Below are 16,057 nucleotides of genomic sequence, written 5' to 3' on the forward strand. Positions count from 1 at the left end.
TGGTCAACACTGAAATTGTTACGGACTTAAAAAGATCCTAAATCGGTAGTATCTTGGTGCGCTGAACACGAATATGACCGTGAAAAATCTTTATTGGCTCTCGTTTTGAAGGGTTTCTGTGTTTCACTGTGTTAATTTATCCAGTAGGACTGTAACATCCTAAACGCTGTTACGAAGGAGTCTGTGGGTCCTCAGATTCGAGAGCACTTCAAAAGATGACTGGTTCAACTACTTGCTTCAGGGTGATGTGAAACAAGCAAGAAATGCTTTTCGCCTAGTGTCTACAAACTTTCTCGGGAATGTTAGGGCAGAAAACAAGGAACTAGTACAAGACATGCTGATGCAGTATCAGAAACTTGGCTGCAATATGTCTCTAAAGATCCACTTCCTTCATTCCCATTTGTATTTCTTTCCAGACAACTGTGGTATGGTTAAACATGGAGAACATTTTCTTTAAGGTATCAAAACAATAGAACAAAGGTACCAGAGAAAATGGTCCACTACTGCTGGACACTCCACACAGATGCACCCACACAGCTGTACAAGAAACAGGCAAAGAAATCTAAGACATAGTCTCTGACTTGATATATATATATTTTTTTTACAGGTATTAAACATAGGCCTATTACCATTGGCATGAATTTCATGATGTAAACAATAATTGCAGATTACAAAAAACAAAATAGAGCAAATTTAGCATTTTGACTGTCATATTCGTGTTGAGCACATAAAAATTGATCAGAAATTACCAATTTTATTTCAGTAACATGACTTCTGTAAAAATTTGTTGCCTTGTGATTGATAAAGTAAAAATAGAAATACATAACCAAATGTTATGATTTATGAGGAATGAATGCACATATGCAAATAATTATGATCCTTCTGTCTCTGTTCCCATGTACTATGTTGTACCAGTATGCTGTGCATTTTTTTCTTTTGTGCCCACTGATTTTATTTATCTATTTTGGATAAATAAAAGTTTCTTAAAAAAAATTCGGCATCTAGTTTTGTTTTGTTTTTTTTGACTCTTCGCATTTTCAGTTTTGGAGCAAACGGCTCCTAGGTAACTTATTTTTTAGTCTGGAGCCCTGCATTGGATCCTGGGAATTTAATATGCACACAAACTTACATCTCTCAAGATTTAGTTGGCAACCACTATCCCCAGTTGAAATAGCATACACAGTCACATTTTTTCAAATCTTACCGATGATTCTACTGTTGGAGATAAAATGCCAAAGAGAGTGGAAACTCTACGGCCAATTCCTGAAAGCATGCCTTGCCCTTGCTGCAAGAATCGTTGATAGATCTTTCCAGTAGCATCTGGCATTAACCGAACATGTTGGTTCTTTGAAGACGACATTATAAAACTTCCAGCCTGGGAAGGGGGTAAACAAAAAAAAAAAAAAAAAAAAAAACGACATGTAAACGTATCTTTAAACTTTTTAGGTTTTATTCATAACTCACAGAAAAATAAGCCAAATATGCATCACTTGAAACTGCAGAGCAAGCTCAATCACCGCCTTAAAATACAACCTCATTTTTTCCAAACTTATACACGAGTCTAAAATAGGGCTCTTAACCGTCTTTACAACAGAATTACATGGTTTAGCTCATTGAGCCTGTCACTTTCATGTTGCTCTTCGGGAGGGGGTTGCAGTTACTGCAGCGTCACAGTGCTTTCAAAAGGGCAGGACTTGTCTTGATTTTGGCAAACTGTATGCTATAAAAGCTGTTTTCATCTGTGCTCAAACTTTTTTGCTTAGTTACAGAAAAACAGAAAATTATGGCAATGTCGAAGCCATCATATGACAGACCCCAGCAAAAGGGATGACATTTGCCATAGTGCATCTAACACAGATGTGAATCCAGCGTAAAACAGCACATCACTTAATGTAAAAACCTTAAATTTATCATCTCTATAGTAAAACGACAGATGAAACAGTATCTTTGGTGCACTACTTTGCAGAAGTATCCTACAATGCATAACTGATAATTCGCAGCTAGGTAGGGATTCCAGGAACCTGACAAAATAGTACAGGACATCTGTTCTTGGAATTGAAGGGAGGTCTCAGCAGTGAGACCCCCACCGATTGGACTTAAAGGGGTTGTCCCACGAAAGCAAGCGGTGTTAAGCACTTCTGTATGGTCATATTAATGCACTTTGTAATATACATCGTGCATTAAATATTGGTCATACAGAAGTTATACAATTACCCCCTCCGGTGTTGGTGTCCCCGTCTCTATGGCGCCGACCGAAGCCTTCTTCTCCCTCAATTAGACGCGCTTGCGCAGTCTCCTCTTCTGTTCTGTTGAATGGGGCCGCTCCGTATAACTTCTGTATGGCCAATATTTAATGCACGATGTATATTACAAAATGCATTAATATGGCCATACAGAAGTGCTTAAAACCGCTTGCTTTCGCGGGACAACCCCTTTAACTATCTTATGGAGAGGTGATAAAAGTAATGTTTGTGATAGCTCATTTAAAAGGTGTTGTCCCACTAAAAGAACCTGTAAACATTGTAAGGGATACGTATCCGATTCGTGGGGAGGAGGAGGGGGGGGGGGGGTAGAACACAGGGATTCTCACCAATCATGAGAATGGGAACCTGAATGAATGGTGGCTGCATGTATGCACTATTTCTTCATTCCAGTCAACGGGACTGCTGAGGACAGCTGAATACTGCAACCTGGTCACTAATTCTGCAAGCCTGTTAAATCATACTGCACTTCAACATTCTCTCACACTGAAGAGAATGCAAAATGCATATCATAAGACATTTTTCACCACTTGATGGCAGGTGGGTCAGGTCATTTAGACCTGTGCATTGCATATAAACACATGACTCTGGATTAAAGCGTAGCTAACTTTTCAAAATGAACTGCCATGTGTGTACATGAGCACTATTGCTGGCCATTTTTCCCATCAGCAGGGTGGACATCAGGACTGGTGTGAGGAGCCCAACTGCTGTACTGTGTTCTGTAAACGGTACACAGATGCTGGTCTCTAAATGTCTGTAACACACATACAGACATAAAATCATGTTGTAGGACAGTGTAGCAAGTGCAAGTAGTGAAGGACCCAGTGCTCAACACATTAATCACATGCAGAGTTGTTGGAAGGTGACTAGGAGGCAGCTGCTGCTGGGTTTAATTAGACCCAGCACAGCCCTAACAATGTCAATAGTCACTGAAACAGTGCAGCTCTAGTTAGAGTATAATGTTTTATTAACAACTCATAAGGCTGTGTACCCCTCTGCGATGGAGACTCTGAAACAGGTCAACTCAGCAACAAAATTCTTGCTCTATTTGCTCAGCAAAACGATGGGCGGCATGATATAGCCAAATAGTTGAAATAAAAAGGACTGATGCGAGCGACACCTAAATCAAATTAAAAAATACAGACAAAAGACCTCTCCACAAAAGCATCACCCTCGCCAACTATCATTGTAATGCTTGGTGTAAACCCATTACCTTCTAAAGGAGGTATGTAATATATCAAAATAGTATACTATGACCAACACACAAAAAAAAGTCTATTTTATGGTAACTATAGGAATACTCGAAATTAAATTGTAAGAGGTTAAAAATAAAACAAAAATGGTTTGTTTTTTTGCTATTTTTCAGACTATAAATCTAAAAAGAGGATTTTTTACTCACCATAAAAATCTCTCCCCTCTCGTCATTGGGGGACACAGCAAGACCGTGGGATATGGCTATTGCCACTAGGAGGCTACACTAAGCACAAAAAGTGTTAGCTCCACCCGCTGGCTATATTCCTCCCTGCCGACACCCGGCTAATCAGTTTGTATGCCAGCAGTAGGAGCAATATGACACAAAGGTCCTAACTGTAATGACAACACAGCACCATGTGCAACTTACAGAACCAGCGTCCTGGCCAGGACATAACACTGTCATAGAGAAGGGAAGAAAGGGTGGGTGCTGTGTCCCCCAATGACGAGACGAGAAAGATTTTACGGCGAGTAAAAAAATTCTGTTTCCCCGCTTGTGTCATTGGGGGACACAGCAAGACCACCGGACGTTCCAAAGCAGTCTCCGAGGGAGGGAAAAAGGAAAATCCCCAACGCACACAGTTTACAGCCATCTGTAACCTTCTGCCTAGCGAAGAGTTGGCTGACGCAAAAAAAGTGTGCATTCGGTAGAACTTAGACGACCAGGAGCCTTCGGTAGACGACCAGGAGCCTCCCTACACAGTTGCAAGGCGGAGGCACCATTACCGACCGCCCATGAGGCTCCCACCGCCCTGGCAGAGTATGTTGTCACCGGAAACGGCTGTGTTTTACCCACAGCCCGGTAGGCCTCAACCAGCACTGAGCGGATCCAGCATGAGATGACGACTTTTGGAGGCCGCAAGACCACGTCTCGGACACTCCGGTATCACGAATAGAGAATCAGAGCGTCAGAATGACGAAGTCTGTTCCAAATAGATCTTCAGAGCTCGCACTAGGTCTAAAGTGTGCGGAGCCCATTCTCTTGGGTGGACTGCCACCAGACAGAGACGGCAGCAGAATGTCCTCATTTATGTGGCAAGACGACACCACCTTGAAGAGGAAAGAAGGAAAGAACCGGACGCAATACAACCCCATCCTGGTGGAACACTGTAAAGGGTGGCTTCGCCGTGACCTCGGAGACCCTTCGGAGGGAAGTAACCGCCAACATGAAGGCTACCTTCCAGGATAATAACCGCCATGGTACCCTGGCTAAGGGTTTAAATGGATGAGCCTGTAGGGCGTCCAAGACCAGATTCATATCACAAGGTGGTAATGGGGAGCGAAACGGGGGTGCGCTGTGAGCGTCTCACAGCAGGAAAGTGCGCACAGCCGACCTGGATGCCAAGGGACAGTGAAAAAGGAAAGACAAGGCGGAAATCTGTCCCTTGGGGAAACTGAGGCTGAGCCCCATCTCCAGCTCCTCCTGAAGGAAGGACAGAAGGCGGGCCGAGGAAAATGCATAAGATGAAAACCTCTCCGCTCGCACCAAAGAACGAACCCTCTCCACACACAATGATAGCTTCCTAGCATTAAACATCGTTTGGATGACCGGGTCCAAAAAAAAAAACCTAGATTTTGTAAGGAACTTACCTAAAATTTCTCTCTCACCCGTATCATTGGGGAATATGGCTTCGACCTTGGGACGTTCAAGGTCAGTACCCCAAGGGGTTGGATTATATAAGAAACAGTGTGTGTAAAGCAGCGAAATCAGCTCTTTCACCGCAAATAGGTACTTAGGCATCCCGCAAGCTGAGAGAGCAAAAAGAGGGTCTGAGAACCACCCCACCACAGAGAAAAAGGGGGCTCACGACTAGGAGCTTTCAATGAGATGCCTGTTCTAGAAATATGTGCCGTAACACAGCCTGAACAAATGGCATATCTGGCAAAGTAACCCTGCACTGCCACGAAGCGGCACCAGTGCGAGGAAACCACCACAGAAATCCAAGGCTCCAGTGTTGTCAGGAGCAACAGCGGAGAGCCAGGGAGACTGAAGAACCTGCGCCCAATAGCACATCCTGCTTAGTAGAGACAAGTAGACTGGGCGAGCTGAACGTGACATCAGCACCATCAGAAAGAGGGGATGAAACTAAAGAGCTGGGGCCCCTTGACAGGTGACCTAGTTGCCGGATGTATGCCTCGCTGGTCTTTTCGCAAAATCTTCCAGAGTCGGAAAGGCGAGAGCCAAGAATTGAAAACAGTATTAGTGTGTACCATCTCACAGTCTCCTGCTAACAATTCTGCAGGAGGAAACAGCGCAGGAAAATCGCAGCACGCTACTAACTCTGTTTGATGAAATGCTTTATCTCCCCGACGGTGCTCTTACTTGCGTAGGAAGGCTACATGGAGAAACGCTGCAGGAGTGAAGTCGCAGACTGCTCTGACTACAGAGCACTCCTAACTGCAGCAGCCCAGACATGCATAATAGGGGAGAATGCACGGCCCGTTTGACATGAGTGTCTTATGTCCGCATTGACACGGCTGACTGAGCCTGCTGCCCCAGTCCTCCTAGAAAGCCACGGATGCTGGTTTGGTTCCGAGGCCACCAGGAGAAGGACCGGACTGACCCCTAGTGGTTCAGCATGTCAGAGCCGACCGGAGGGGAGCTAGTAGATGGATCTACCGCCTCTAAGCTCCCTGTTTGAGGAGGAACCCCACAGCCTACCACTATACCTAGATAAAGACGAGATATCTGGACTGGATGTCCATCCCACATAGCGGCGTGAGTCCACATAGTATGCGGCTCCGGGCGGCCCCAACCCGCGTCTACTCCTGTAAGTAAGGAAAGTGCTAAGGCTGCCTGCAAGGACAGTGCAGACTGCCACTATAGGGAAGCTAGCCGTGAGGTACAGCTCCCCCATTCTGGAGTGTAGAAAGAAAAAAAAAAAAAAAACAATATGTCCGTGGACTTCTTGTGCGCAGTACTCCTTCCCTATGGAAGGAACTACTGATATTAGCAAGCCCAGAGTACTGCTGATAACCCAGTCTGAACATGGCTGGATGCAATCTTGTACTGCATCAAGAGCGCACATGGCATGTGCCGCTTGCCTGTGGTTATAGACACGGACACTGTGCTAAGGCTGCCTGTCGAGAACCGCAGGTGGCACCCCTCAGTGAGCTAGCCACTAGGAAAGGCCCAACCCGGTCTATAACAGACCTGAGGGGTGCTGAGTCCGGAGGCTCCCTGTGCGAGTACTCCTTCCACATGAAGGATACCACAGGTGTCAGCATGGCTGGAGTCATGCTGCAATTAGTTTGCAAGATGAGATCTTCTCCAGCTTGATGCCTGTAGCGAGAGTGTACATAATACGGGTCTCTGTCCGGCTCCTATCCACGTGTCATTGTGCACACGGACACTGCGCAAAGGCTGCCTGCAGGGAGCTGCAGAAGGGGGAACTGGAGAGGTACCAACAGGCAAGGCTCCACAAAGTGAGAGATGAGTCCGGGACTCCCCGTGCGGGTACTTATTCCAAGTGGAGGGTACCACAGATACCAGCAAGGCCAAAGCCATGCTCGTAATTACTTCGAGCACAATCGTTCGTAAAGACGAGATAATCTCTGGAAGGATGTAATCTTGTACTGTAGTGAGAGCGCGAATAGTATGCGGCTCTGGCCGGCCCCTGACCCCATGTCATCCTGGATACGGACACAGCGCTAAGAATCCCTGCAGGGAACTGCAGGAGGGCTGCAGGAGGGCAACAGGCGAGGCTCACCTGTATTCTCTGTTGGATGCAAATCTTGTTGTGTGGCGCACTTTGTATGTGGCTCTGGCTGGCCCCTGTCCGCGTGTCATCCTGAACTCAGAAACCGCGGTACGGTTGGCTGCAGGGAACAGCAGGAGGGGCAATAGGGGAGCCACCGATAGTGTACGCTCAACCCGGTCCGGAGCGGGCATAGAAGGTACCACAGGTCAAAAACCTCGAACACCGTTGTTCGCCACAAGAGAACCTGTAGCTCGGTGTAAATCTCATACCATGCGCAGGTACTCTTCCCTGTATGGGAGGAACCACAGGTCTCACAGGACGAGAATCACACTAAGGTTCACGGTGTTCGCCCTCCTGAGTAGGGGTAGATTGGAGAGAAAGACAACTCCATCAACTTGCAGGAGGAGGTGGAGCCATGGCGCCAAGAATGGGACACCAAGCCATCGATGAGGGGGTGTGGGGAACACGAATTGTGCAAACCAATACAACGTGCGGCAGCCAATACATACATCCCCATGGCAGCACTAACCATGCCATGTGACCGCATGCAGACACACCTGGCTACACAGAAACCGCTGCACAGTGGCTACCCCAACCAGCAGCCGGGTCAAACCTTAAAAGTCATCTATACATCAAAAGCCGCACGGCAGCTGGACTATACCACATTAAGCCATATAGTAAAACACAACATGCTTTTGGATGGTAGGAGAGCAACCTCCCAGGATTGGACACAAACCCACAATCCCTAGCTTAGGATGTCAGTGCCTTATCCATTAGGCAACTGGGGCTACAGCACCGACTTGCAGGCATGCCGCCTGACAGCAGATATCAGTTCCTCCTGGATACATCATACACTCAGGAGAATGACACTGTTCACAGCAGGACATAGCAGAACAAACTTACAGAACTATGACATAGTTCACACAGAACAGAAACTGCACAGACACAGAAAAATTATACTGATTACAGCAGGACATTGCACCACACAGTGCACTGCTTACAACTGGCCCACACATGACTGCTCTAGAGGAGAACCAGCAACACTGACAAGGAGCTCCCTTGGCTGACTGAAGCCCCAGCACAATCAACCACACCCAGACAGCACTATCAACCCCACCTGTGAAGCTGAGCCTCTAAAAACCAGCAGTTCCCATCAGCAAGCTCTAATATGGCCTAAAGTGGCCAGTGAAGACGTAACACAACACACTGCATGGCGGCAAATACCCCATGCGACAAATACACAGCCTGATCGGCAGCGTGACACAGGAGGGGACCCTGAACAGGCCAGGGCAGCAAGGGAAATTATTTTTCTCACCTGCTACTTGATACTCACCTGTCTTCTTTTTTTTCTTAAGACAGCTCCTCAACTCCAGCAGAGCTCAATCCTTACCATCGCCTGCCTTTGCACGGGGAGAGGATGTGGACCGCCCGAAAAAAAAAAACATGAGCTCTATGGCTGGCGGGTCCTAGTGCCCTTGGGGTCAGCTAGCCATCACTTCCAGCAGAGCACTCACCCCAAACATGGCCTGCCCTGCGCGGAGAGGGGATGCTGATCCGGACAAACGAGGGGCTCTATGGCTGGCAGAACACACCCAGGAGTACCCGGGTGGTCCTCTTTTTTTCTTCTGAGGGGACCAGGCAGACCACAGAAGGATTGCTCTACTTCTGTTTGCCTCCTCGGCTGGGTTAAAAGGGAGAGTTAAATCTCCCCGTTAGCCCTGGCCCATCCTGGAGAATTCATTCAGCCCTTGCGGGCGAGACCGTCCACCTCCTACGGACACTAGGCTAAAACGGATTGGCCATGTGTCGGCAGGGAGGAATATAGCCAGCAGGCGGACCTAACTCTTTGTGCTTAGTGTCGCCTCTTAGTGGCAGTGTTAAGAAAATTGTAGATCAATGTATCAATTAATCGTTCTTTTAATGCATTGTAGACTAGAAATATATAGCATAATACTAGTATAAAGTGGTGAAGGGGTTAAACGAAACCCTTCTATAGCAGTGTATGTTTTCTGATGAGACAGTCTCCTAGTCCATCCATGTATGCATGTTTATAGATGGGGCCCACAGGAAATAGGATAGACTTCTAGATATGCCTTGCATTCCTTTTCCCTGAATTCATAACTGTTTTATTGTATGTTATAGTTACACCTTAAGAGATGTAACTTCTGTTAATCATTTTTTGTTTTAGCCTATCATGTATTCTTATTAATCTTGGAGGTATATACTTTTCCTGTGATGTCATTTATGGTACATAAGCTTCAAACACCTTAGAATAAATTAGAAATCATCCGATACCGCACAGGCTGGTGTGATATGTATTTCTCCTGGGCCCAGACTTCTGCACTAGATCTGGGAGAGTTTTCTCTTTGATAAACACATAAATTCTCCTTACATTTTTGGTCCTTCGAGCCGTTAAGACTCACTGCAGAGGGAGAGTACAGCCTGGCTGTGAAAAGGTGGGTCTAAAGTACTCTCCGATCATTAAAAGACCTTTGTCTTGCTTAGACGTCATTAGAGGCCAGTCGGGCATCCTGTCTGAAACAGTGACGTTTTTCCGAACTAGCCTGAGAATTTAGAAGCCTCCCAGATAACGTGTAGTAAGTATAACAATGGTTAAACTTTTCTTCTCTCTTCTTCTTCTGTATACTTTAGTGTTAGTAGAATTTACAATGTGTATTGTAAATGAGAGGCAAGTATAGATGAATGGGTTGTCAAGGGACAATAGCAGTAGTCTATGTGAAATGTGTAAGGTAAATGAGAAGTATAGACGAATGGGTTGCCAAGGGGCAATAGCAGTAGTCTATGTGAGACCATAGCCATTGTGAGAAGGCTACAGGAAAGAATTACTCCGTGCACATAAAAGCAGCTTAGATGACGTCATGGGACATAGGGGTGTCCAGGAACTTTACTTCTTATCTTTCTATTACTTTCTCCTTGATATTGTGTTATAGAGTAACTAAGAATATAAAGAGGGCGGCCGCCTACTAACATAATGCAATATTTGTATTGTTGTCTTATACTGCATGAAGCGAATGTGTGAGTGATTGGGATATTGGCCCCTAGCCCAACGGAACATTCCCATGTGGGAATTGTTCAGTTTGCACAATGATTTAGAAAGGGGTGGATTTTCAAAGCGTGTCCACTGGTAAAAAATTCAAAATTAAAGAATTTTTTAATTGTAGATCAAGCCATCTAATCTACCTGGCTACCTGTACTTGCCCATGGAATTATGTGGGCAAGACAACACAGCAACTACGACGGCGTATTCAGGGACACGTAGGCAACATCGGGCGAAAAGAGAAAACCCCTCTAGCTAACCACATGCATGAATATCATGGTGGAGATATTAGCCATTTGAAATTTCAGGCCATTGAATCTATTAAATCACAGGGCCGTAGAGGGGATCTCGATAAACGCCTGTTACAAAAAGAAGCAGAATGGACGTACAGAATAGATAGTGTAGCACCTAGAGGTCTGAATGAGGTACTTTCCTTCTGCTCCTTTATCCAGAAATAGCGATCAACAGGTAATTCCAATTCATGACTAAGATCATCATGGAAATTGATGCAGAGTAATAGTATGAAACTATCTTGATACACGATTTGAGGATGCACTCTAACAGTAAGTGTCCAAGCGACAGTGTTCAAAACTGACCCCCCCAAACACTTGAGCCAATAAATACATGTCCCAGATATGTTGGGCATATATCATTAATAAAGAAGGAGTTGATGGTGTAGATAACACGTAAACGCTACCGATCATCTAGCAAACTACGGGACTATCATAATATAGACTTACCTTAACAAGCAGGAAACCTCCACAAACACACCTTGATAAGGGCAAATGATAACGTATAGTATGGGCATGAGCTGCTAGTCCTTCAAGTATGATAAAGTAAATGACATCATGCTTGAGGTATACAAGTCATCTGAATATGGTATTATATATAAATATATCCACATAAAAGTGATTCTTACATAATGAGAATGGATATTTAACACACCCGTAGCTGATGTAGAAAGTCACAGTAGGTTATCTGCTGCTTGATTTGGTAAGCGACATTAAAACACTTCTCACTCCTCTATCCTTTTGATGTGACAATAGAGGTGACAAGCCGATCATACGTGTGCCAAGGAGACTACACAACCCCCTCCTCCCCTTGCGAGGTCAACGTAAGGAGTAGGCAGGATATGGGAAGCTATAACATTCCAATGACATATGGCCATGCAGAGAAACCGGAGGCCGGTCATGTGACCGACACAAGGATGATGCAATGCCCCACATGATCAACCAGTGGGTGGAGCTAGCCAGAGGAGCGCTCCAGTGCTGGACAATGTGAAGGGCACAAGTTATAACAGCCTCATAACTGCAGCAGGAGCAGTGCTGGACATCTCATCCCCTCCTATGTATGGATGAAGATAAAAGAGGATTATTTATTGAAACGCTGCTTAAACGCGGGGGGTCACGTGACATCGATCATGTGATCCCGGAAGTAACCGGGCTACCTCACATAGTTAAACTCTGTGTCATCAAAGGTCTCTACACTAGATCGGATGACACAGAACACTATAGGATGCCACCCCGGTTAAGAGAAGTCTCCTTTTCCATGATAAAAGTAAAGGCAATCTTAATGAACAGATGCTCTCACATACAGGTCTATTCAATGACCATAGCAACAGCTGATTGGCCAAGGTATACACACCCACAGGGAGGAGTGTCATGTTAGGGCTTCATAAAGGAACATCCAGCTCACTGCACATCAGATGCCTCCAGCCTACCACCAAGGCTGGAGCTGCTGCCAGAATTCTTTTGTTTATTTTTTTGTGTGCTGCTGACTACTCCACAAAGCCAGGTTACTGGTGATTAGCACCAGAGCCTGAGCATAGAAAGGGGCTTGAGGTTAAATACCAGTACCTTGACAAATTGGGGTTTTGCAACCTTAGAAATCTAGGGACTATTTTAGATTAGCTTGACTGAAAAATTGCCAGGCATCTAAGACAGATTGTTGTCATACCTCTTAATAGTACTCTAGATAGACTTCTGGTAGCTTACCTAGTGTTCTAGAAATAGACACTAGCATATGTGCAGTATAATTGCAACCAAAAGAGACGTTTTTGATGGATGACGTCTCGGTTGCGTAGCGTTACAAACTCATAATCTACGTTTTGTAATTGAGTATGCAGACGCTAGTCATTTTTTTTTGATCTTACGCACTCCGTTCAATTAATCCTATTGGTAACTGAAGAACTTTTGGGATTAAGGCACTTTTGAATGAAGAGTCGTAGATTGTGACTATCGTGTGGTTCTATGCATTTAGTTACATTTCCTCCTGACGAATCGCGCAAGCGAGGAAACGCGTTGAGCACAGCATATATGGCAGAAAAGAACCAAAAAAGAGATTATTCGTCTCTTTGTGACTAATTTAATAATTTTTTTAAGGGGTTATAGATACTTCATTTACTTGATCTGTATATCTAGTAACCAGGGCGAGTGAGCGCATAAAACACTATCGGGTGCATACTCATTCACAAAAACTGGTGTGAAACTAAACCAGAGCTCTACAAAATGGTCTGTGCATACTTCACAACAGATTGTCTTGAATAAAATGCTGGTGAAGATGACCAATGAGGTATACAGAGAATAAGACGCACTATTTGCATACTTGATTAACAGTTCTTTTATGAAAGCTTCTTTCCTGATTAGGATTTTTTTAGTATATAATTTATTAAAGGTTAAGTTTTATAGAAAAAAAGAAATAAAACTTGGATTTCAGTCTGACAAAAATTGATTGAGATAAGCGGACCCGATACGTGGGCACTGACCTCTAGGACACATTAAGGACCAACCTCGCTGTGTAGGTTGTTTTCGGACAAGTCCCTTATTGTGTTCAATGTTCACAGGCCCTACTCGGTAAAGCAAAAAGGAGTCTTCGTGTATATAGCGAAGCACTGATTCTGATAAGGTACCTTTGCGTTTTCACTAAACATTTTAGTGGCCAGAGGCTTGTTTTATGTTGTTTGTCTTGTAAATCGGCACCAAGAACATATTTACTAACAATGGGAAATATAAACTGTAAGGCATTCTCCTGTGCAGGTCTCTGTTGTTGTTGCCAACGACAGAAAGCCCTTCAAGGGGATAAGAAGTACACGCACAAGTTAGATCCTGACTATGTCAAATATTGTGACATAAGTGGGAAAAGAAATATGGATTTAAAAAATAAAAAAATTTAAAGTTCCTAGTTGTAAAGAATTATGTGATAAAATACGGACAAAATCAGCTAAAAGATCAGCAGAAATACGGATTATCCACTGCTGAAGCCTGGTTAAAAGAAGCCCCAAACTGTCACGCCCATATAAAAATAGACCCCCGACAGTTTGATGAACAATTCAAAGGGTTAATGAGGAGTTACAATTGAATGAAAAATAGAGAGAGCAGATAGAATAATTCTAGAGCCAGATTGGAGTTGTGTAGAAGGAAATTAGAATGGGAGGGGAGGAGATAGTAGACCCCTTCCATAGAATAATCAGGGGGAGAAAGATGATCCCAATGCTGCATATAATCAGCCATTAAAGAATGCATTTGTAAGTGGAGTAAAGAAGGGAATAGGAGGTTATATAATGAGATACATGGTTACCCTTAGGATGGGATATTTGCAGGATGTTTTGCAATATGCAAAACATTCAGAAAAGTTTTACAAAGAAAAGGGTGAGAAAGTGAGAGTTTTTATACAGGGAGAGGAATGTGATATGATGGTTCAGGAAAGTCAGAGAGGTCATTGGACAGCAAGAGCACGTGAAAGTAGAGGCAGAGGAAAAAGCAGAGGTGGGACGCAGCTCAGGGATTTAAATGTGTGTTTGAATTATGGGAAATCTGGTGATTTTGCCTGAGAATGCCCTGAAAAACAATGTTCTCAGGCACCTTGGGGAAAAAGGACTAAGAGGGGGTCGATGTATAACACTTGGAGGATCTCTTGGCAATTTATACTGCCCGAGATAGATCTCCAGGTGAATGGGCAGATGATTACTTTCCTGGTGGGCTCAGGAGCCACCAGGACATTAATACATCCCAATATGTACCCAATGTAAAATGTAGTAATAGTCATATCATGGTAAGAGGGGTTAATGGCCGGACCCACAGGGAATCCCTCTCTGAACCAGTTATAACAGACCTAGAGACAAATAAGCCTGTGAAATGTCAGATTATGTAGTCTCGAATATGTCCAGTAAAATTGTTGAGATGAGATATTATGATAAAATTAGGTATACCTTCACCAGAGTACCTCAGGGCTGCTGTGAATCCAACAATTTTCTCCCATGCTATGTCAGCACACTTAGCCCAGTTCCAGCCTCCTAGAGGTAGTCAGCTACTACTGTATGTTGGTAGCCAGCAGCAGACAGTGGAGAGAATTGTGGGGGGACACAGTTGCACCCTTGAGGTTTCTTTATGAGCAAGGCCATAAAGTAAACAGGTAGAAACTGCAATACAGTCAGCAAACGGTTAAATATTTGGGGTATAACCTGTCAGATGAAGGTAGGCAAGCAATTCTGGAGGTCCCAAAACTATGAGCAAATGATGTCCTTTTTGGGAATGAGAAACGTCTGCAGAGCTTGGATCCCAAATTCTGCATCTCTGACAGCGCTTCTTACCAGACTCATCTACGATGAACCTCTGGCTGCAGCTGACAGGATCCAGTGGGATGCGCCCTCTGAGGAAGCCTTTGTCAGGTTAAAACAGACTCTGGTGGGCACATCGGTCTTGGGGGCTGCTGAACTACAGCAAGCCCTTTGTGCTAATTGTTGACTCAGGGGAAGGATATATGACCCCTGTGTTAACTCAGGAACACGGTGGGAAACAGACTGCTGGCATAGTAATCTTGCAGACTAGATGCAGTGGCCGAGTGCTCCCACCCTGTGTACAAGCGGTCGTGGCGGCAGCTGAAGCAGTCAGACCTTCTGCCACTATAGTGCTGTTCCCCCCACTCACACTGAAAGTACCGCACACAGTTATACTCATATCTCAGTCCTAGAAGACATCCCCCTGCATGACACTACTGCTCACAGCCACACCTGACAACTGAGGGATGTACTATGCTCCATCCATCTACCTTACTGCCTATTTCTTCAGACGGTCCTCCATACAACTGTCTGGGAGAGATGGCACATAAGGTCTGCAGGAGGTATCTCTTGTACATGCTGAATACACTCTTTGTATATGGGTTGTACATCTCCGCAAAAGAAAAAAAAAACTATCTTACCTAAATCGTTCTTCAGATGTGCAGCAGTTTTGAGCCATGGCCTGTGTCATGTCTCAACAGGGGGGATGGTAGCACTTATATGGAAAGTATTCACAGCCTATGGGTTTATAAACTACTCTAAAAAAATTTTTTTGTCTTGTATTATTTGTGCTAAACACAATGCAGAAGGGAGTATAAGACCAAGGAGGGGGCGCCGTCCTACACCTCAGTATCCCTTCCTACACATTGGTATGGACTACATAGAATTATACAAATGTGAAGGTAAGAAATACTGCCTAGTTATCATGGATGCTTTAGCCAAGTGGATAGAAGTGTCTCCCACAGGTCAGCGGATGCAGCCACAGTGGCTAAAGCATCACTAAGGGAAGTAATACCAGGTGATTGGGTCCTCATCAAGGGATAAAGAAAAAGATCTGGAAGACCCCAAAGTGAGAAAGACCTTATCAGGTACCACTTGTACTTACCAGGTACTCCTGACCACTCCTACTGCAATAAGGATTGCTGAATGGCAGATCTAGATTCACCAATCTACCTGTAATAAGGTGACACAGGCAGAGCAGGGACAGTGTGCCGAGGGGGTCTGGTTTAAA

General features: G+C 44.7%; 1 protein-coding gene across 1 annotated transcript in view; it reads right to left on the bottom strand.

The window, feature by feature from the left end:
• LOC136620934 (nuclear pore complex protein Nup133-like) overlaps positions 1-16,057 on the bottom strand; it is a 103,970-nt gene that overhangs the window by 26,737 nt on the left and 61,176 nt on the right. Inside the window, exon 6 of the mRNA XM_066596028.1 lies at positions 1,205-1,375. Within this exon, the coding sequence (XP_066452125.1) occupies positions 1,205-1,375 (171 nt within the window). The remainder of the gene's footprint in view (positions 1-1,204; positions 1,376-16,057) is intronic.

The sequence above is a fragment of the Eleutherodactylus coqui genome, chromosome 3 (genome assembly GCF_035609145.1).
Source record: "Eleutherodactylus coqui strain aEleCoq1 chromosome 3, aEleCoq1.hap1, whole genome shotgun sequence".
NCBI lineage: Eukaryota > Metazoa > Chordata > Amphibia > Anura > Eleutherodactylidae > Eleutherodactylus > Eleutherodactylus coqui.